Consider the following 16,324-nt stretch of genomic DNA (forward strand, 5'->3'; position numbering starts at 1 on the left):
ACTCCGAGTGAGATGTGTGGATGAGGCGGGTGTAGGGACAAGGGGTCTGGCAGAACATGGCATGGAGGATGGTGTGTGCAGCAGGGGGCAGACACCCAGGCAAGCCATGACTGTGATGAGGTCAGGGAAGGACACACAGTGGCTAAACCAACACAGGGAATGCAGGCGTGCATCCATCATTACAGTGTGCGTGCCATGTGCAACAGCACACGCCAGGTGCGAATGTGCTTTCTGACATATCCATTTTCCATTCAACTGCTAGTGTCTTCAATATGTTTATACTCTGCCATACCTGAGTGCCTTTCTCCTTGATTATCTGCAAAGCGTGTTCTTGCTTTTCCTCTAGTTTCTTTTGCTGGTCATTCCATTTATCAGCCATCTTTAAAAAAGAAATCAAATATGAAAATTCTATGACAGACTCTATGTCATTATGAGCTTGGCAGTGATAGCAAAACATGCAGCCGGTCACACTCTGTCGCTAGTTACCCGGCACATGACTGTGGGGGAATTGTATGATCGGACTGAAAAAAAAGGTCAGACCGTACAAAAAGTCCAAAAAAATGCTACCGCCAAAGGTTCGAACACCAAAAGTTCGAACCTTTGGTGGTCGCTCACTATACTGTGTCGTATAGTGAGCGGGGTGTTGCGGGGGACACCCCTGCAGTACACCTGAGAAAAAAATAAAAAAAGGATCTGTGGGGGTGTCCCCCACAACACCCCGCTCACTATACTTTTAAGTATAGTGAGTGGGGGTTTGCGGGGCAAAACCCTGCAGCCCCTGTAAAAAAAAAGAAAAGGACGCTGCAGCGCTGGTTTCCAATCACGGAAGTGAAAGGGAACTGGCGCTGCAGGGATACAGCATCAAGAAAAGGTAAGTAGGGTATGTTTATGTTGGGCGTGTGGGTCGGGGTGTGTTAAAGGTGTGGGTGGGGGGGCTGTCGTGGGTGTGTTGTGGGTGTGGTTATGTAGAGGTTTTGAACGTGTGTTCGCATGGGAGATGTACGAACCTTTTGTGGTTCGTACATTTCACATGCAAACTTTTCGGCCGCGGCAAAATCAGCCGCGGTCAGATCACGTGTATCCGACTGGGGGTTCATAAGGCATGTGTTTCATGTGGTGTTCTAGAAACACTGCATGCATTAAGCACCCCACGATCATGAGGTTGAATTCCAGTGGGAAAAGCAACACATATGTGCTTCCACTCAAATGGTGGCGGCACACACGTGTGGCTCGTCCCAACAGTGTGTGTTTCTTAAGTGAAGGGATTCACGAGCTCGTGAAATGACAGAGCGACATGAAGGAGGGCCGCCCAGGTATACTGTGGGCCTGCCAGATACCTACATACTCGCCACCTTTGGTGCATAGTAGAGCAATGGGCCGCCAATGACCCTTCTGTGCATTTTCCTCCATGGGACATCAGCACCGTGTCCCATGTGCACATGCATCCCACGCGCTGTGATGCACATTCATGTATTGATATTTACATACATAGGGCATATGATCTTTCAGAAATACGAAATGTGTGCCATGCCTTTACCACCCTAGTGGCAGTAAAGCCATGCGCCCAGCACATCCCACAGAGACCTGCATGCAGCACTGGGGTTCATTTCTATTCTTGGCACTCTGATGCTCATAATGTGGGCCACATTGTGTATGCTGCATCACATTATATGCGATGCTGCCCAGACCTGCACACACCAGGGATAGAACACAGCAGCGGCTACATACTAAAGATGTAATATCAAGATTAATATGGCGTACATGCAATCAAGAAAGCATATACTCTCCAAATGGCCCTATCGTTGCAAAATCACAAGTGCTTCATTACATTATAATCTTCTACTTTAGACAGCAAAGCAGGTCTTCTTTGTTATAGTATCATAAGTGTGCATAGTACAGCTTTGGTGTAACCAACTACCACTATTGGCCGTACGCGGACCCCAGATGTGTACTGCAGCTCAGGACCGCTTTCATCCCATCTGCGAACTGCCAGAAGAGACAGCATCAGCTAGGAATGTGCTGACTCAGCACGTGAAACTCGGACCTACATACATGTGTCATCTCGGGAGTCTGGTCCACGGGTACCTGAAGCCTTCTGGGACTATTGCTTGAACATGGACACCATTTCTTCACACGTGAAACTGGGACCTACATCCATGTGTCATCTCGAAGTCTGGTTAACGGGTATGAGGCTATTCTATCTGAGACCTTCTGGGACTATTGTTTTAGCAAGGACACAGTTTCATCACACGTGAAACTGGGACCTACATACATGTATCATCTCGGGAGTCTAGTCCACGGGTACCTGAGGCCTTCTGGGAATATTGCTTGAACATGGACACCATTTCTTCACACGTGAAACTGGGACCTACATACATGTGTCATCTCGGGAGTCTGGTCCACGGGTACCTTAGGCCTTCTGGGACTATTGCTTGAACATGGACACCATTTCATCAAACGTGAAGCTTGGACCTACATACATGTGTCATCTTGGGAGTCTGGTCCACGGGTACCTGAGGCCTTCTGGGACTATTGCTTGAACATGGACACCATTTCTTCTCATGTGAAACTGGGACCTACATACATGTGTCATCTCGGGAGTCTGGTCCACGGGTACCTGAGGCCTTCTGGGACTATTGCTTGAACATGGACACAATTTCTTCACACGTGAAACTGGGACCTACATACATGTGTCATCTCGGGAGTCTGGTCCACGGGTACCTTAGGCCTTCTGGGACTATTGCTTGAACATGGACACCATTTCATCAAACGTGAAGCTTGGACCTACATACATGTGTCATCTCGGGAGTCTGGTCCACGGGTACCTTAGGCCTTCTGGGACTATTGCTTGAACATGGACACCATTTCATCAAACGTGAAGCTTGGACCTACATACATGTGTCATCTTGGGAGTCTGGTCCACGGGTACCTGAGGCCTTCTGGGACTATTGCTTGAACATGGACACCATTTCTTCTCATGTGAAACTGGGACCTACATACATGTGTCATCTCGGGAGTCTGGTCCACGGGTACCTGAGGCCTTCTGGGACTATTGCTTGAACATGGACACAATTTCTTCACACATGAAACTGGGACCTACATACATTTCATCACAGATGAAACTTGGACCTATAAACATGTGTCATCTCGGGAGTCTGGTCCACGGGTACCTGAGGCCTTCTGGGACTATTGTTTGAACATGGACACCATTTCATCACACGTGAAACTGGGACCTACATACATTTCATCACATGTGAAACTTGGACCTATAAACGTGTCATCTCGGGAGTCTGGTCCACGGGTACCTGAGGCCTTCTGGGACTATTGCTTGAACATGGACACCATTTCATCACACATGAAACTGGGACCTACATACATGTGTCATCTCAGGAGTCTGGTCCACGGGTACCTTAGGCCTTCTGGGACTATTGCTTGAACATGGACACCATTTCATCACACATGAAACTTGGCCCTACATACATGTGTCATCTTGGGAGTCTGGTCCACGGGTACCTGAGGCCTTCTGGGACTATTGCTTGAACATGGACACCATTTCTTCTCATGTGAAACTGGGACCTACATACATGTGTCATCTCTGGAGTCTGGTCCACAGGTTTGAGGCTATTCTGTCTGAGGCCTTCTGGGACTATTGCTTGAACATGGACACCATTTCATCGCACATTGCCCTATATCGTGTCTAGCTTCAGGTGAAGAAATTGCTGCCTGTCCAGGCAGGCACATTAGGCTAAGGTATCGGCAAGGGACGTCATCTTTAGCCTATTCAAGAGTTCAAACGTAAACCATGTATGAATTGTCTGGCTTACTATATTTGAAATTGACTATGATAAATGAACTGTTTTAGATGAAGTGTATGTTTTTATATAATTTTTGAATTTTTAATAATATATAACCTGAACATTGAGATGAAATTCAAAGTTGAAATGAGTGGTCACATAGGAATGTGTTTTTTAGTATGTTGATTTTTTGTATGTAAATTGAATAAACAAACTGACTGATTGATTGTAGGTATATTGAAAATGAATGGTTTGAATTTTTAGATTAACAAAAGTGTTTGTGTAAAGTTCAATTTGAAATAACCACAATAAAGATTATTATTATTATTATTATAATATCATAAGCTTTTTGGATGCAGGCCCCTTTCTAGGAGTTAATGCGAATGTTAATGTTAAAAGATATTTGTACCGCGCACCTTCACCAATGGAGTTGGTCGTCAAGCGATCAGACGCATCTGCAAACGAGAAGGCGTGATGGGTCAGTAAAGTGAAGAGGGATAGGGTAGTGAAAGGAGTGATGTCCTGTTGGCAGCTTCCGGTCTTTATACACCGTGCGCTGAGCTTTGGCGCGAGTATCGGAGCGATGTCAGTCCTCGTGTGCTGTTGGTGCGGCTTATGTGTTGTTTGTTTGTTGTTGCAGTGAGGTGAAGTGTGGTGAGTGGGAAAACCGGTCAAAGGTACAGTTGGGGGTGAGGGGCGCAGCAGGCAGCCTGTTACTCTCCCTCCTGTGAGAGCAGGAAGCCATCGCATTTTAACAGCAGTGCACAGACCGAGCAACGAAAAAATCCCACGCCCATTTCCATTAACCCCCTCTGATGCAGCCAATGATTTTAGACCGCTCCGAGTTTTTTAAGAATGCTCCCACCTCCTAAATTAGCATCTCTTCGTGAAACTAAACACGCGTTAACCATTGTGTGTTTGTGGAGCGCTGAAAGGGCTGCTTTGTTTTTGCTGGCTTAATCAAAATGGTTAGAGATAGCTTGCAAGACTAAGCGGTTCCGGGGCAGGAGTGGGGGACAAAAGTAAATGACCAAACAAATGAGTGATATGAGAAGGGGGCATTTTAGCAGGCTACTACACTCATTTTCTTGTTTGTGGGGCGTTTTAGGGCAATGAGATGAGTGACTCTCTGCCATCTAAGCACCTCTGAGGTTTCATTTGAAAATCATTGATTTCTGGTATGTTAATCTAGCTGAAACAAAAGACTACATCTCCCAGAATGCATTGATCTGTTAAACGAAAGTCATGGAATGGAAACATGTACTCTGGTAAAATTGAGTCATCCTGCCAAACGATGCTCTTTCCTGGGAGGCAAAAACAGTTTGCATAAGTATAGAAAGAAGCAATGTTTGTACGCAGTGTTTGTTGCTGCCCTTTTTTAGCAAAGGGGTCAAGAATTGGAATAGTGGAAAGGTTGAGGGGCTGAGGGGACTGCACTTAAGGGAATGACGCCATTTGTTTGGTGATATGTGTTTGTTTGATTTATTCTTGAAGAACATGTATGTGCAAAGGTAGAAACGAATGACTGGAGCAAACATTCATGACAAAACCAACAGTTTTGACACGTGTCTTGCGTAAAGGCTTTTGTTCGTGCTACTCTAGGTACGTAGACCGTATGCTCATGCACATTCACGATTTGCCCAGTGGCACAATTGCACTTCCATCCTTTGATAGGCTTTGCCAGGATGTGGTACCATAAAACCTATCACAGCTGTTGTCCTCATACAGTAAGGAACTCTCATCATTGCCAGGTATTCACACACATGGCCAGCCTTTGCCATCAGACAAAAGCAACCAGCATGATGTACCAAGCATTTCAACATGTTGGCATTGTACTTGCATTGTATCATCATTTGTGATTGACATAGAGCTCATGTAGGTGGACGACGTCTAAGCCCTGCATTTATCCATGTTATTCTTACCCACTGATAGTACTAAACTCATGGCTCTCAGAAGGAAGAAGGGCCTGGTTGGTGCCTACAGGGTTTTAAACTTGTTGCGTGGCATGGCCCCATCCCCCACACTAGCACTTTACACATGAGCTTGCCTTCCGGTGTGCAACTATATGCCAGAATGTAACATTATATGCCCAGGAACTGACCTCATTAGGCACCTGTTGCCATCACATGCCTAAGATATTGGCATCCTATACTCAGATACTCTCGCCATACACCAGGCTTTCCCATTGAATGCTCCTGCAATCACACCACGTGGCAGGTATTGTTAAAGTGTGTCTTGTTACGCAGGTCATATGGCAACAGGACTGCTTCACGTCATAGCCTTTCTACTTCTCTGGTCTTCCCCTATAGCGCGTTCTTTATAACCTAACCTTACATAATATAGCAGGGAACAGCCTTCTTTTTCACCACCACCTACCTCTTTCCCTTTATTTCAGAGCTATTTGCTCTTTTTACACTTTTCATTGAGAGCAACATTGTTGGAAGAGCTAAATTGTTTTCCAGCAGCAGCAACAGACACTTCCGCAGAAGCATCGTCTGGGAGGCTGCCCTACATTTAGACAGCAAACAGAAACATGAGGTAGAAAATGAATTCATGTTTAAAATATTTTATTGTTTACTTCTTAATTTTAAATCATCTTTGGTTGCTGGTTTACTGGACTATTGCAATTCTTTGTACCTGGGCCAGTCGCCTATCTGTCGCGGCGCCAGCAGATCCTTCAGAATTCAGCGACACGGCTTGCCACGGGGGCCTCTTGGTCCACCTCGGTTTCAGGTGTCCTTAAATCGCTTCATTGGTTCCTGGCTCCTGGTGGCCAGCCGGATTAAGTGTAAGGCCCTGTGCATAGTGCACCCTTTATGGTATTTTATGCCTTTTATGGTATCGGTCCTGAGTTCTTGCAAGAGAAATGTTGCTGCTATGTGCTGGCTCGCTCTTTGAGGTCAGTCAATACAGCTTGTATTTTGGTTCAACGTGTAAGATGTGATCGTATGGGGGGCTGCTGCTTTTCTGTTGCGGCTGCGCAGTTGTGGAACTCTCGTCCAAAGCCTCTCCGCCTTACTGAGGATTATCTCAGTTTCAGGCGGGCTGTGAAAACCTGGCTTTTTGCTGCCTAAATTCTGGACTTGGTCTGCGGCTTTTTTTCTGTCTATGCATAGTTCTGCCTTAGCGCCATGATGCCCCCGGGACGAGAGTTTGCGCTTTATAAATGTTTAACATAACATGACAGTCAATAAAACGATATCTGAATGATAATGTTGTGTTATTTACATAGCACCTTAATCCAAAGCGCTTTAGAGAGCACATATTTACATACACCATCACCCAACTGAAATTGGTACTCATTTATCAACCTCGGAAGGATGAAAGGCTGAGTTGGCTTTTCCGGGATTCCAACCTGAGACCTGCAGATCAAACTCAGATCGCAGCAGCGAGTGCTTAACGCGCTGAGATATCTTACCAGCTTTACAATGATTGCATGATTTTGGAGAGGGGGTGCAGTGCTGGATAGCAGTGGATGAGCAAAGTTGGGGCAGAGAAGCGTATTCTGGTGTTTCGTCCTGGGTGCAATATTTCCTGGCTGGAAACACTGACTCAATAAATTGGTTGCAGGAGAAGTCTTACAAGACTGCACGTGTATTTTTTGCGCGTGCTGCTGCGCTTTTTGAAGACGTGGAAATCTTTCAGTGTTGCCTATAATCATTGATTTGTAAGCTTCAGAAATGCTTCAGCGTGTACACCAGGTGTTATAAGCCGGGACACCAGCATCCTCTGGGCTTGTATACCTAGCTCTACTCAGCTGACCAGCAAGTACTATTTAAACATGTTGTAAGTCACCTGGACATTTGGTTCCTGTATAAAGAACACCTTGGAGTCCTGATTTTATGAAAAAAGTGTCCACTCATACACAGCAGCTTGTAAGGGTTTTTCAAAAGAATACATTTTTGGGTTCACTTGTAAAATAAAAATTGCCTTTTAAAAAGGCTTCCCAGCCAGCATACGCTGAATGCCACTGGGCACTGTTTATTGTATTGTATTGTTGTCATTTATATAGAGCCTTTCCCATTTATATGGACTCAAAGCGCTTTGTGGTAGGAACTCCCTCAGGCACCGAAGTCCAGGTATCTGAACATTCTCAGAAAAGGCTTAAAATGTGTGTGTGCATTTGGCCAAGATTAGGAATTAGGTGGGCTGGCTATGCTCCAATAAGCAACCCAAGAGGTCAGGCATGTAGATGGGTGCTGAGGGCGTTCACGACAGAGCGCTAGGGATGGAGACTCGATAAGTGATCAACTAGACCAAATATTGTCATAGGTTGTTGCTTTATTCTAATGACAGTGGTTTTAAGTTGGTTCTATGTCTGTTGGCCGACAGGAGTTTTTTCTTTTTTTTAAAATTTTTTTATTTGTATTTTTCAAATACATATTAACAACAACATGTATATTAGCTTGGCGGTCTTGTTTTGGTAAGCAGGGAGCATCCCGAAGCCTAGGTCCCCCGACGGCATGTTCCATCTGTACCCATCTTTTTGCCGAATCGCCCATGGTCTATTCCTCAATCACCCTTATTTTGGCTGGGCGATAGTACTTCAAGAAATTGGGGAGGCCCAACCTACACTTCTCAGTTGTGCGCATTACGCGCAGGGTTTTGTTCTGCCATATAAATGCAGAAATAGCTCTAGGTATTCTGCAGAAAAGCGATAGGGGAACACTGATAGGTAATGCTTGGAAAATGTGCAGAGCTTTTGGGGAGGGAGGCCATTTTCACTGAATGTACACTTCTACCCAACCATGAGATAGTAAGAGGGTCCCACCTCTTTAACTGTGCTTCTATTTCGCTCAGCAATGTGGAATAATTCGCTGCATATAAACCTTTAAGTGTTTGCGGTTATTATTACCCAGAGTAGTTTTATCCCCTCCAGTGCCCACCTTAGTTGCATGTCTTCCTGCAGGTCCTGCATTTCTGATGGTGAGAGGGATACGTTTAAGATCTCAGATTTGGCTACAATAATCTTTAGACCCGCCACCCCACCAAAGATCTCCACTTCCGGAGTGGCCGCTTTTAGAGTATTAAATGGATCTGCTACCATAAGTAACATGTCGTCGGCGTAAGCCATGATTTTATGAAAGATGCCACCAAAATGTATCCATTTGATTCCCTCTGTCTGTCGAAACTTGGCCAATAGTGGCTCTAAATGGAGTGCGTACAACAAGGGTGACAAATGTTCCCCGTTGCAAAAAAATAAGGGGTGAAATGTGATTGTTTATTAACAATCGTGCAGTTGTTTTTTTATAGTTAGCCTTAATTAACCCAAGAAACTTTGGTCCAAATCCCAAGCTTTTCAAAGATAAAAAGAGAAATTACCATTCCACACGGTCAAAAACCTTTCCGTGTCTATGGACAGGAGGACTCCTGGAATCTGCTTCTTTTCCACTAACTCAAATACGTCATACTCTACGAATGTTATTGTGCATCTGCATGTGCTTTAAGAAGCCTGTCTGATCTGGGTGTATGAGTGAGGGCATAAGGTAAACTAACCGGTTAGCCAAAACCTTAGTGAAGATTTTGGCGTCAATATTAATTAAGGCTATTGGGCAATATGACCCACACATAGTTTGGATCTTTCCCAGGCTTGGGAAGAGGATCATTTTCGCCTTGTCCATGGAGGGGGACATTTGGTCTGTATGTGTGAATGAGTTGTATAATTTGGTCAGTATGGGGGCTAATAAGATATTAAATACCTTGTAAAACCTAGTTTGGTAGCCGTTTGGCCTCGTGACTTATTTAAGGGAAGGTCCCGGATAACCCGAAGCACCTCGTCCTGGGTTATGGCCGCTTTCAGCGCCTGACTATCTGCTAGCGTAAGTTGAGAAAGAGTGACTGACTCTAGATATTCTTTTTGTAAGAGTGATACCGGAGCTTCATATTTATACAGATTGGAATAAAAGGAGTAACATTTTGTGAGAATGCCTATGGTTTCTGACGTATTCTCCCAAGAACGCAGTTTGATCTGTTGTATAATTCTTAATGCTGCTCTCTGACGAAGCTTAAATGCTAAAAGGTGGTCCATTTTATTTGCGATATAAATAAAATATCACACCATCATCATATCATATTTGCTTTTATATAATACTTTTGTTTCAAGAAGAGAAAGGCTTTCACAGCCTGCCTAGCCGTATGGAGGTTTAATCTACAGGCCGCTGCCCTAAACTCTTTCTGAATCCAAAGACCCAAATTTGGTTCCATCTTCTTTAGAATTTGGGGTAGTTCCTCCTCTAGTTCCAATTCTAAAGCCATACTCTGCTTGTGTCTAATTGCCTCCACTGCTATGAGAAACCAACTCAGTCTCACCTTGAAAGCATCCCAGATAGTATTCATCGATGTCTCACCCACTCGGTTTAGATCAAAGTATTGTCCTATTTGCCCTGTAGTTTCTCCCCTGACCACTGGATCTTGCAATAGCGTTAGTGGGAATCTCCAAGACCAACATTTTTGTTTCTCTTTTGCAGTGTTGAGATCTACCGTAATTACGGCGTGATCTGAAGGAGTAGTAGTATGGCACATGATTTGCGTGATTGAACCTAAAAGTGGGGTGGAGGTCCATGCATAATCTCTCCTGAGAATTACTGTGTACGTATGAATAAAAGGTATATCCCTTCTCATCCCCCCTTAGGGTAAGGCAAACATCCACTATAGATAGGTCTGCGAATTTCCATTGCAGGGCTACCAACGGGAGGCTACAGCATATCTAGTCAACCTACTATGGTCCTGATCCGAGTCCCAAGATATATTAAAGTACCCAAATATCAGTAAGTCCCCTTGCATGAAAGATTCTAGTTGCCCCATAACGTGTTTCAAGAAACTTTCCTGACCTGTGTTTGGGGCATATATTGAGGCTACTGTTAGTTTAATAGTCGTAAGCTTTAGAATTGCAAATACATATCTGCCCTCCTTGTGGATCTTGGTACAGACTGTTTGTAACTCCAACCCGTGCATTATCGCTATCAGCACACCTGCAAACTTGCTTTCCACAGTTGCCTGTATTATAACCGGATTTTGACATAGTTCACCTTTATCCACTTTTCCGATACGCATTTCTTGGAGCGCCACCAAATCTGGTTGGTGCCGCCTCAAGAAAGACTCTACTTTCCTGCGGTGTATTAAGCCCCCTTACATTCCATGATAAGTACTTGAATTATACTCTGTGTTTTCTCTACGCCTTGGAGTAGATACATTCGGCACATTTCCGTCACAGCATCATAATTGTTCTTCTGCAAAATGGACGACCCTCCCACCGTTAACAGTAATATATCCCCCCTCCCTTTATAATCCCATAACTTCCCAACAGACCTTTTTTAACCCACCCCCCTCCCAACCCACTTCCCTTCCCTTGAAGAGTTCCCTGGTGTGAGACACAGTAGCTATTGTATCCCGGGGCCACCACCCCCGGCTGTGAATCACCCTTTATCCCATGGCTAAGTGCAGAGAGTCCTAGCTCCCCCATCTGTTACCTGAACAGATAGAGTCCAAGATGTCGCTGTCTGTCTGATATGCTTGTCGAGTTTCTTTAGCCAAGTCTGTGCTTCTGAAAGAAGGCTATATAAACAATGTTCTCGCAATCCTACAAAGTGCCAGATTTGTGTACCGGGCTTCTAAGCCTAGCTCTCCAGTCTTCCTTTTGCAGGCCCCTGCCATTTCCTCTTGTATTGATCTGTAGAAGTCCATTCCCCTGCCTTGGAGAGCACATCCTGTTGCTCTGGTGTAGGGTGAACCCCTTCTGGGAACCTGCGTGAGGTTTCCTCCTCAATGTGTTGTAGTGCCATTCCTGATTCCTTAGATGTAATCCTTTGTTGCCTGCCATCCAGATTGAAGAGTAAACCAAAAGGGAAAAGTCCATCTACATCTTATACTATACCTTATACTGCATGCCTGAAGAGTTCTTTTTGCTACTGCATACATATCCTGGCTTTTATGAAGCGTCACCCTGGACAGATCCTGGTATAGTTGAATCTCTGCCCCATTATGCGTGATCGTAGCTGCAGTTCTTGCCTCCCTTAATATCTGTTTCTTTTGTGGATAGAGTGCACAAGCTGCCAGCACATCTCGGGGGTGAGTACCCGGTTCCGTCCTCTTGGGTCCCGTCCTATTAACCCTATCCAGCAGAATATTAGTAGGCTCTACTTCAGTTATAAGGTCTGTGTAAATGTGAGTTACTATGGCTTTCAGTTCTATGTCCGACATTGATTCTGGAAGGTTCTTTATTCGAATAGTGGAACACCGTGATCGGTTTTCTAGATCTTCATATTGCAGTTCCAGGTTGTGCGTTATTCTAGACAATTCTTCCAGAGCGATGCCAGATTGCTTACTCCCTACCGTCAGTTCCTGAATAGCTCGCTCATTAGTATCTACCCTTTGTGCCAGGGTAGATATTTCTTTACTGAAATCAGCAAGTGACTATCTGATTTTGGTGGTGAAGGTCGGACACTGCAACTGGAAGGAGGAGGCAAATGTATCTTGGAATTCCTAGCAGGAGTTTTTTTAATGTAATTTTTAATGGAAAAATTACATCGGAATAACTAATCGAAATGTCTTTTTTAAAATATATTTGGGGGGGTCCTCCGAACCCTCTTGTATATCTTTGTATCCCTACCCCAGCTCCCTGACTAACCCTTTTATCCCCTCTCTATATTTCAATGACTTTTTTCAATGGATTTATTTTGGTAAAAATTACATCGAAAAAACTACTATCGGCAAAACGACTCTATACCGTTGATGCAAGTCTGTTGTCAGGGTGAACCCGTTATGTGTCCAGCTAGACTGAATTTGTCATAGTCGTGGCTGCATTCTAAATTGTGTGGATGGATAGCTGTGCCTGCAGCAGATTTCCACCGAAGTGTTGCGTTTATCTAAACCTTAAGCTCAGGTGAGGTTTTCTTTGATGTTGCTGTGCCATCCGATCGTCGTTGGGGGAAAGAAACCAGCTACCCTCGTATATTCTTCTAGGCACGATGGACAGGTCACCCTCAAATCTACTAAGCGCAATAGACTGACTATCTCAGAACATCTTCTAGGTGAAACAGACAGACTACCATCTTATATAGGATAATAGGATACTCTACCATGCCATCTAGTTGCATCCTAGATGGCATGCATCTAGGATGCAACTACAGCATGCACTCCTGCAGAAATGTAGAACCCATTTTCATGTCAACTAAGCAGACACAGCACACAGCTTGCATGCGTTGTTATGTTTAACAGAGTTTGAAGTCTTGAGGGGCAGGCACAGATTGAAGGGCTTTGATATGCTAGTGATCTGACTTGACAGAAACATGTTTTCTTCCAACTCTTACTTAAAGTGTACTCATTCCAATTACAGGGCCTCGAAAGAGTCCTGTATTGTTATTTTTCGTCACTACCTCCCCGAGTCGGGAGTGGGTAATTTGCGCGCCTGCTGCCTTCCTTGGATGTGGTAGCCGTTTCTCAGGCTCCCTCTCCGGAATCGAACCCTGATTCCCCGTTACCCGTGGTCACCATGGTAGGCACAGAAAGTACCATCGAAAGTTGATAGGGCAGACATCCGAATGCATCGTCGCCGTCACGGGGACGTGCGATCGGCCCGAGGTTATCTAGAGTCACCAAAGCGGCCGGGCGAGCCCGGATTGGTCTTGGTCTGATAAATGCACGCATCCCGGGAGGTCAGCGCTCGTCGGCATGTATTAGCTCTAGAATTACCACAGTTATCCAAGTAACAGATGGAGCGATCAAAGGAACCATAACTGATTTAATGAGCCATTCGCAGTTTCACTGTACCGGCCGTGTGTACTTACACGTGCATGGCTTAATCTTTGAGACAAGCATATGCTACTGGCAGGATCAACCAGGTAGCCGCACCTGCTGGAGGGTGGCAACGGGGGAGCCGCGCGCCCGCCTCGGAGCCGACCTTCGCGCCCTGCTGGGGGGGGTGGGTGGAGGACCCGAGCGTCGGGCCCTGGGGCGGACCGGTCGGTCACGCGGGCGCCGGCGGCCCGGCCCGCTCCGCCACGCCACGCGGGGTGGGTGGGAGGGAGAGGCCGGGCCCAGGCACAACTTGGAGCGGTAGGGGGTTCGCCCGCAGCGCCGCCACCGGAGCGGCGACGCAGGGGGTCGGCACCCCGCGGAACGGGCGTTCCGAGCTGCTGGAGAAACGTGCTCGGCGGAGCAGGGGCCGCGTCGTGGCTTGCGGTAGGCACACCCGCGCTGGGGCTAGCCTTGCGCCACCCGGCCCCGTCCGCTCTGATCGGACCACTGGGGGAAGCTGCCGGGCTGATCGGCCTTCGCTCTGCTCGGAGGGGAGAGCCGCCCACCCGGGGGCGGGGGCCCTCCCCGAAGACGGGGGCATACCCTCGACGCGGTCCCGAGGCGGGTGGAAGCCAATTGCTTGAAACAACAGCCGAGGCTGGCCAAGCAGTCCAACCCTAGACGGACCAAGTGCGCCAAATCGATCGCGTGGAGTGCTCGTGGAAAGAGCGCCCCCAGCAGGCCAGTCTCTGCTGGGGCGCCGCGCGGGGCACGGCCCCCCGGCCGGCCGGGCCCGGGGAGGTGCGGTGGTTTCGCCCCGGAGCCCGGGCCGGGCAGCCAGCGGCGAAAAATACCCTGGAGGACGCGCAGACAGGTCCCTCTCCACCCTGTCTATAGTAATCCGCAGGAAGGTGACTGAGCTTTCTTGTAAAGCGCGCGCCCGGAGCGACAGAGGGGGACCTCTCGGCGAAACCGCCCGGGCTCCTTATAGACCCAACTGGAGACGGATTTCAGATTGACGCCCATCCGGACTTCCAGAGCGGCCCGGCCATCTGGTCCTTGCAGTCGTTCCTATGGCCCCACACCAGATGGCCGGCCTCGGAGAGCGGCCATCTGGTAGGGCCATGCATTCCAATGGGCCCGGACGGGAAGTGCTCTGCGGGCCCCGGGCCCGCCTGGCAAGGGACCGAGGGCCGGCAGGTGCCCAAGGGCAGGCATGGGCCAGCACCGGCAGGGCCTCCCCGAGCTCCGGCCAGGCCCCGCCTCAGAGCTTTTCTCCCGCCGCATTAGAGCTTTTCCCTGCGGGGAGGGACGGGGACCCCGCCGGGCCTGGGGACCTTTGTAGGACCCGAGGCCGGCCTTGGGCGCCTGCCTGGAGCTCTGGCCCGGGCCGCCTTAGAGCCTCCCCCGCTCCGCATTAGAGCTTCTCCCTCCGGGGAGGGACGGGGACCCCTCCGGGGCTCCCCGGGCAGGTCCGGGGTTCCGTCGACAGGCGCCCAAGGCCGGGGTGTTCGCAGCAGCCTGGGACACCGGCCCGGGCCGCCTTGGAGCCCCACTCCGCGTTAGAGCTTCTCCCTCCCGGGAGGGACGGGGAGGCCGCCGGGGCTCCCCGGGAACCGCCGCCGGGCCCGGGGGACGGGACCGACCCGGCGCCCAGGGCCGGGGTGGTCGCAGCAGCCTGGGGCCCAGGCCCGGGCCGCCTTAGGGCCTCCCCCACTCCGCGTTAGAGCTTCTCCCTCCGGGGAGGCCGCCGGGGCTCCCCGGGAACCGCCGCCGGGCCCGGGGGACGGGACCGACCCGGCGCCCAGGGCCGGGGTGGTCGCAGCAGCCTGGGGCCCAGGCCCGGGCCGCCTTAGAGCCTCCCCCACTCCGCGTTAGAGCTTCTCCCTCCGGGGAGGCCGCCGGGGCTCCCCGGGAACCGCCGCCGGGCCCGGGGGACGGGACCGACCCGGCGCCCAGGGCCGGGGTGGTCGCAGCAGCCTGGGGCCCCGGCCCGGGCCGCCTTAGGGCCTCCCCCACTCCGCGTTAGAGCTTCTCCCTCCGGGGAGGCCGCCGGGGCTCCCCGGGAACCGCCGCCGGGCCCGGGGGACGGGACCGACCCGGCGCCCAGGGCCGGGGTGGTCGCAGCAGCCTGGGGCCCAGGCCCGGGCCGCCTTAGAGCCTCCCCCACTCCGCGTTAGAGCTTCTCCCTCCGGGGAGGCCGCCGGGGCTCCCCGGGAACCGCCGCCGGGCCCGGGGGACGGGACCGACCCGGCGCCCAGGGCCGGGGTGGTCGCAGCAGCCTGGGGCCCCGGCCCGGGCCGCCTTGGAGCCTCCCCCACTCCGCATTAGAGCTTCTCCCTCTGGGGAGGCCGCCGGGGCTCCCCGGGAACCGCCGCCGGGGCCGGGGTGGTCGCAGCAGCCTGGGGCCCAGGCCCGGGCCGCCTTAGAGCCTCCCCCACTCCGCGTTAGAGCTTCTCCCTCCGGGGAGGCCGCCGGGGCTCCCCGGGAACCGCCGCCGGGCCCGGGGGACGGGACCGACCCGGCGCCCAGGGCCGGGGTGGTCGCAGCAGCCTGGGGCCCCGGCCCGGGCCGCCTTGGAGCCTCCCCCACTCCGCATTAGAGCTTCTCCCTCCGGCGAGGGACGGGGACGCCGCCGGGGCTCCCCGCGACCCGCGCTGGGCCCGGGGACCTTCGAGACAGGGTGGAGGGGGGTTAAGCAGCCCAGGCCGCCCCGGAGCTCCGGCCGGGCCCCCCTTTGAGCTTCTCCCTCCACGTTAGAGCCTTGCCCTCCGGGACTGACCCACAAACGCCGC

General features: G+C 50.0%; 1 protein-coding gene across 1 annotated transcript in view; it reads right to left on the reverse strand.

Moving 5' to 3' along the window:
* PLCB2 (phospholipase C beta 2) overlaps positions 1-16,324 on the reverse strand; it is a 1,211,696-nt gene that overhangs the window by 32,954 nt on the left and 1,162,418 nt on the right. Inside the window, exon 30 of the mRNA XM_069637528.1 lies at positions 293-379. Coding sequence (XP_069493629.1) covers positions 293-379 — 87 coding nt within the window. The remainder of the gene's footprint in view (positions 1-292; positions 380-16,324) is intronic.

Source organism: Ambystoma mexicanum, chromosome 14 (genome assembly GCF_040938575.1).
Source record: "Ambystoma mexicanum isolate Mex_15411 chromosome 14, UKY_AmexF1_1, whole genome shotgun sequence".
Classification (NCBI taxonomy): domain Eukaryota; kingdom Metazoa; phylum Chordata; class Amphibia; order Caudata; family Ambystomatidae; genus Ambystoma; species Ambystoma mexicanum.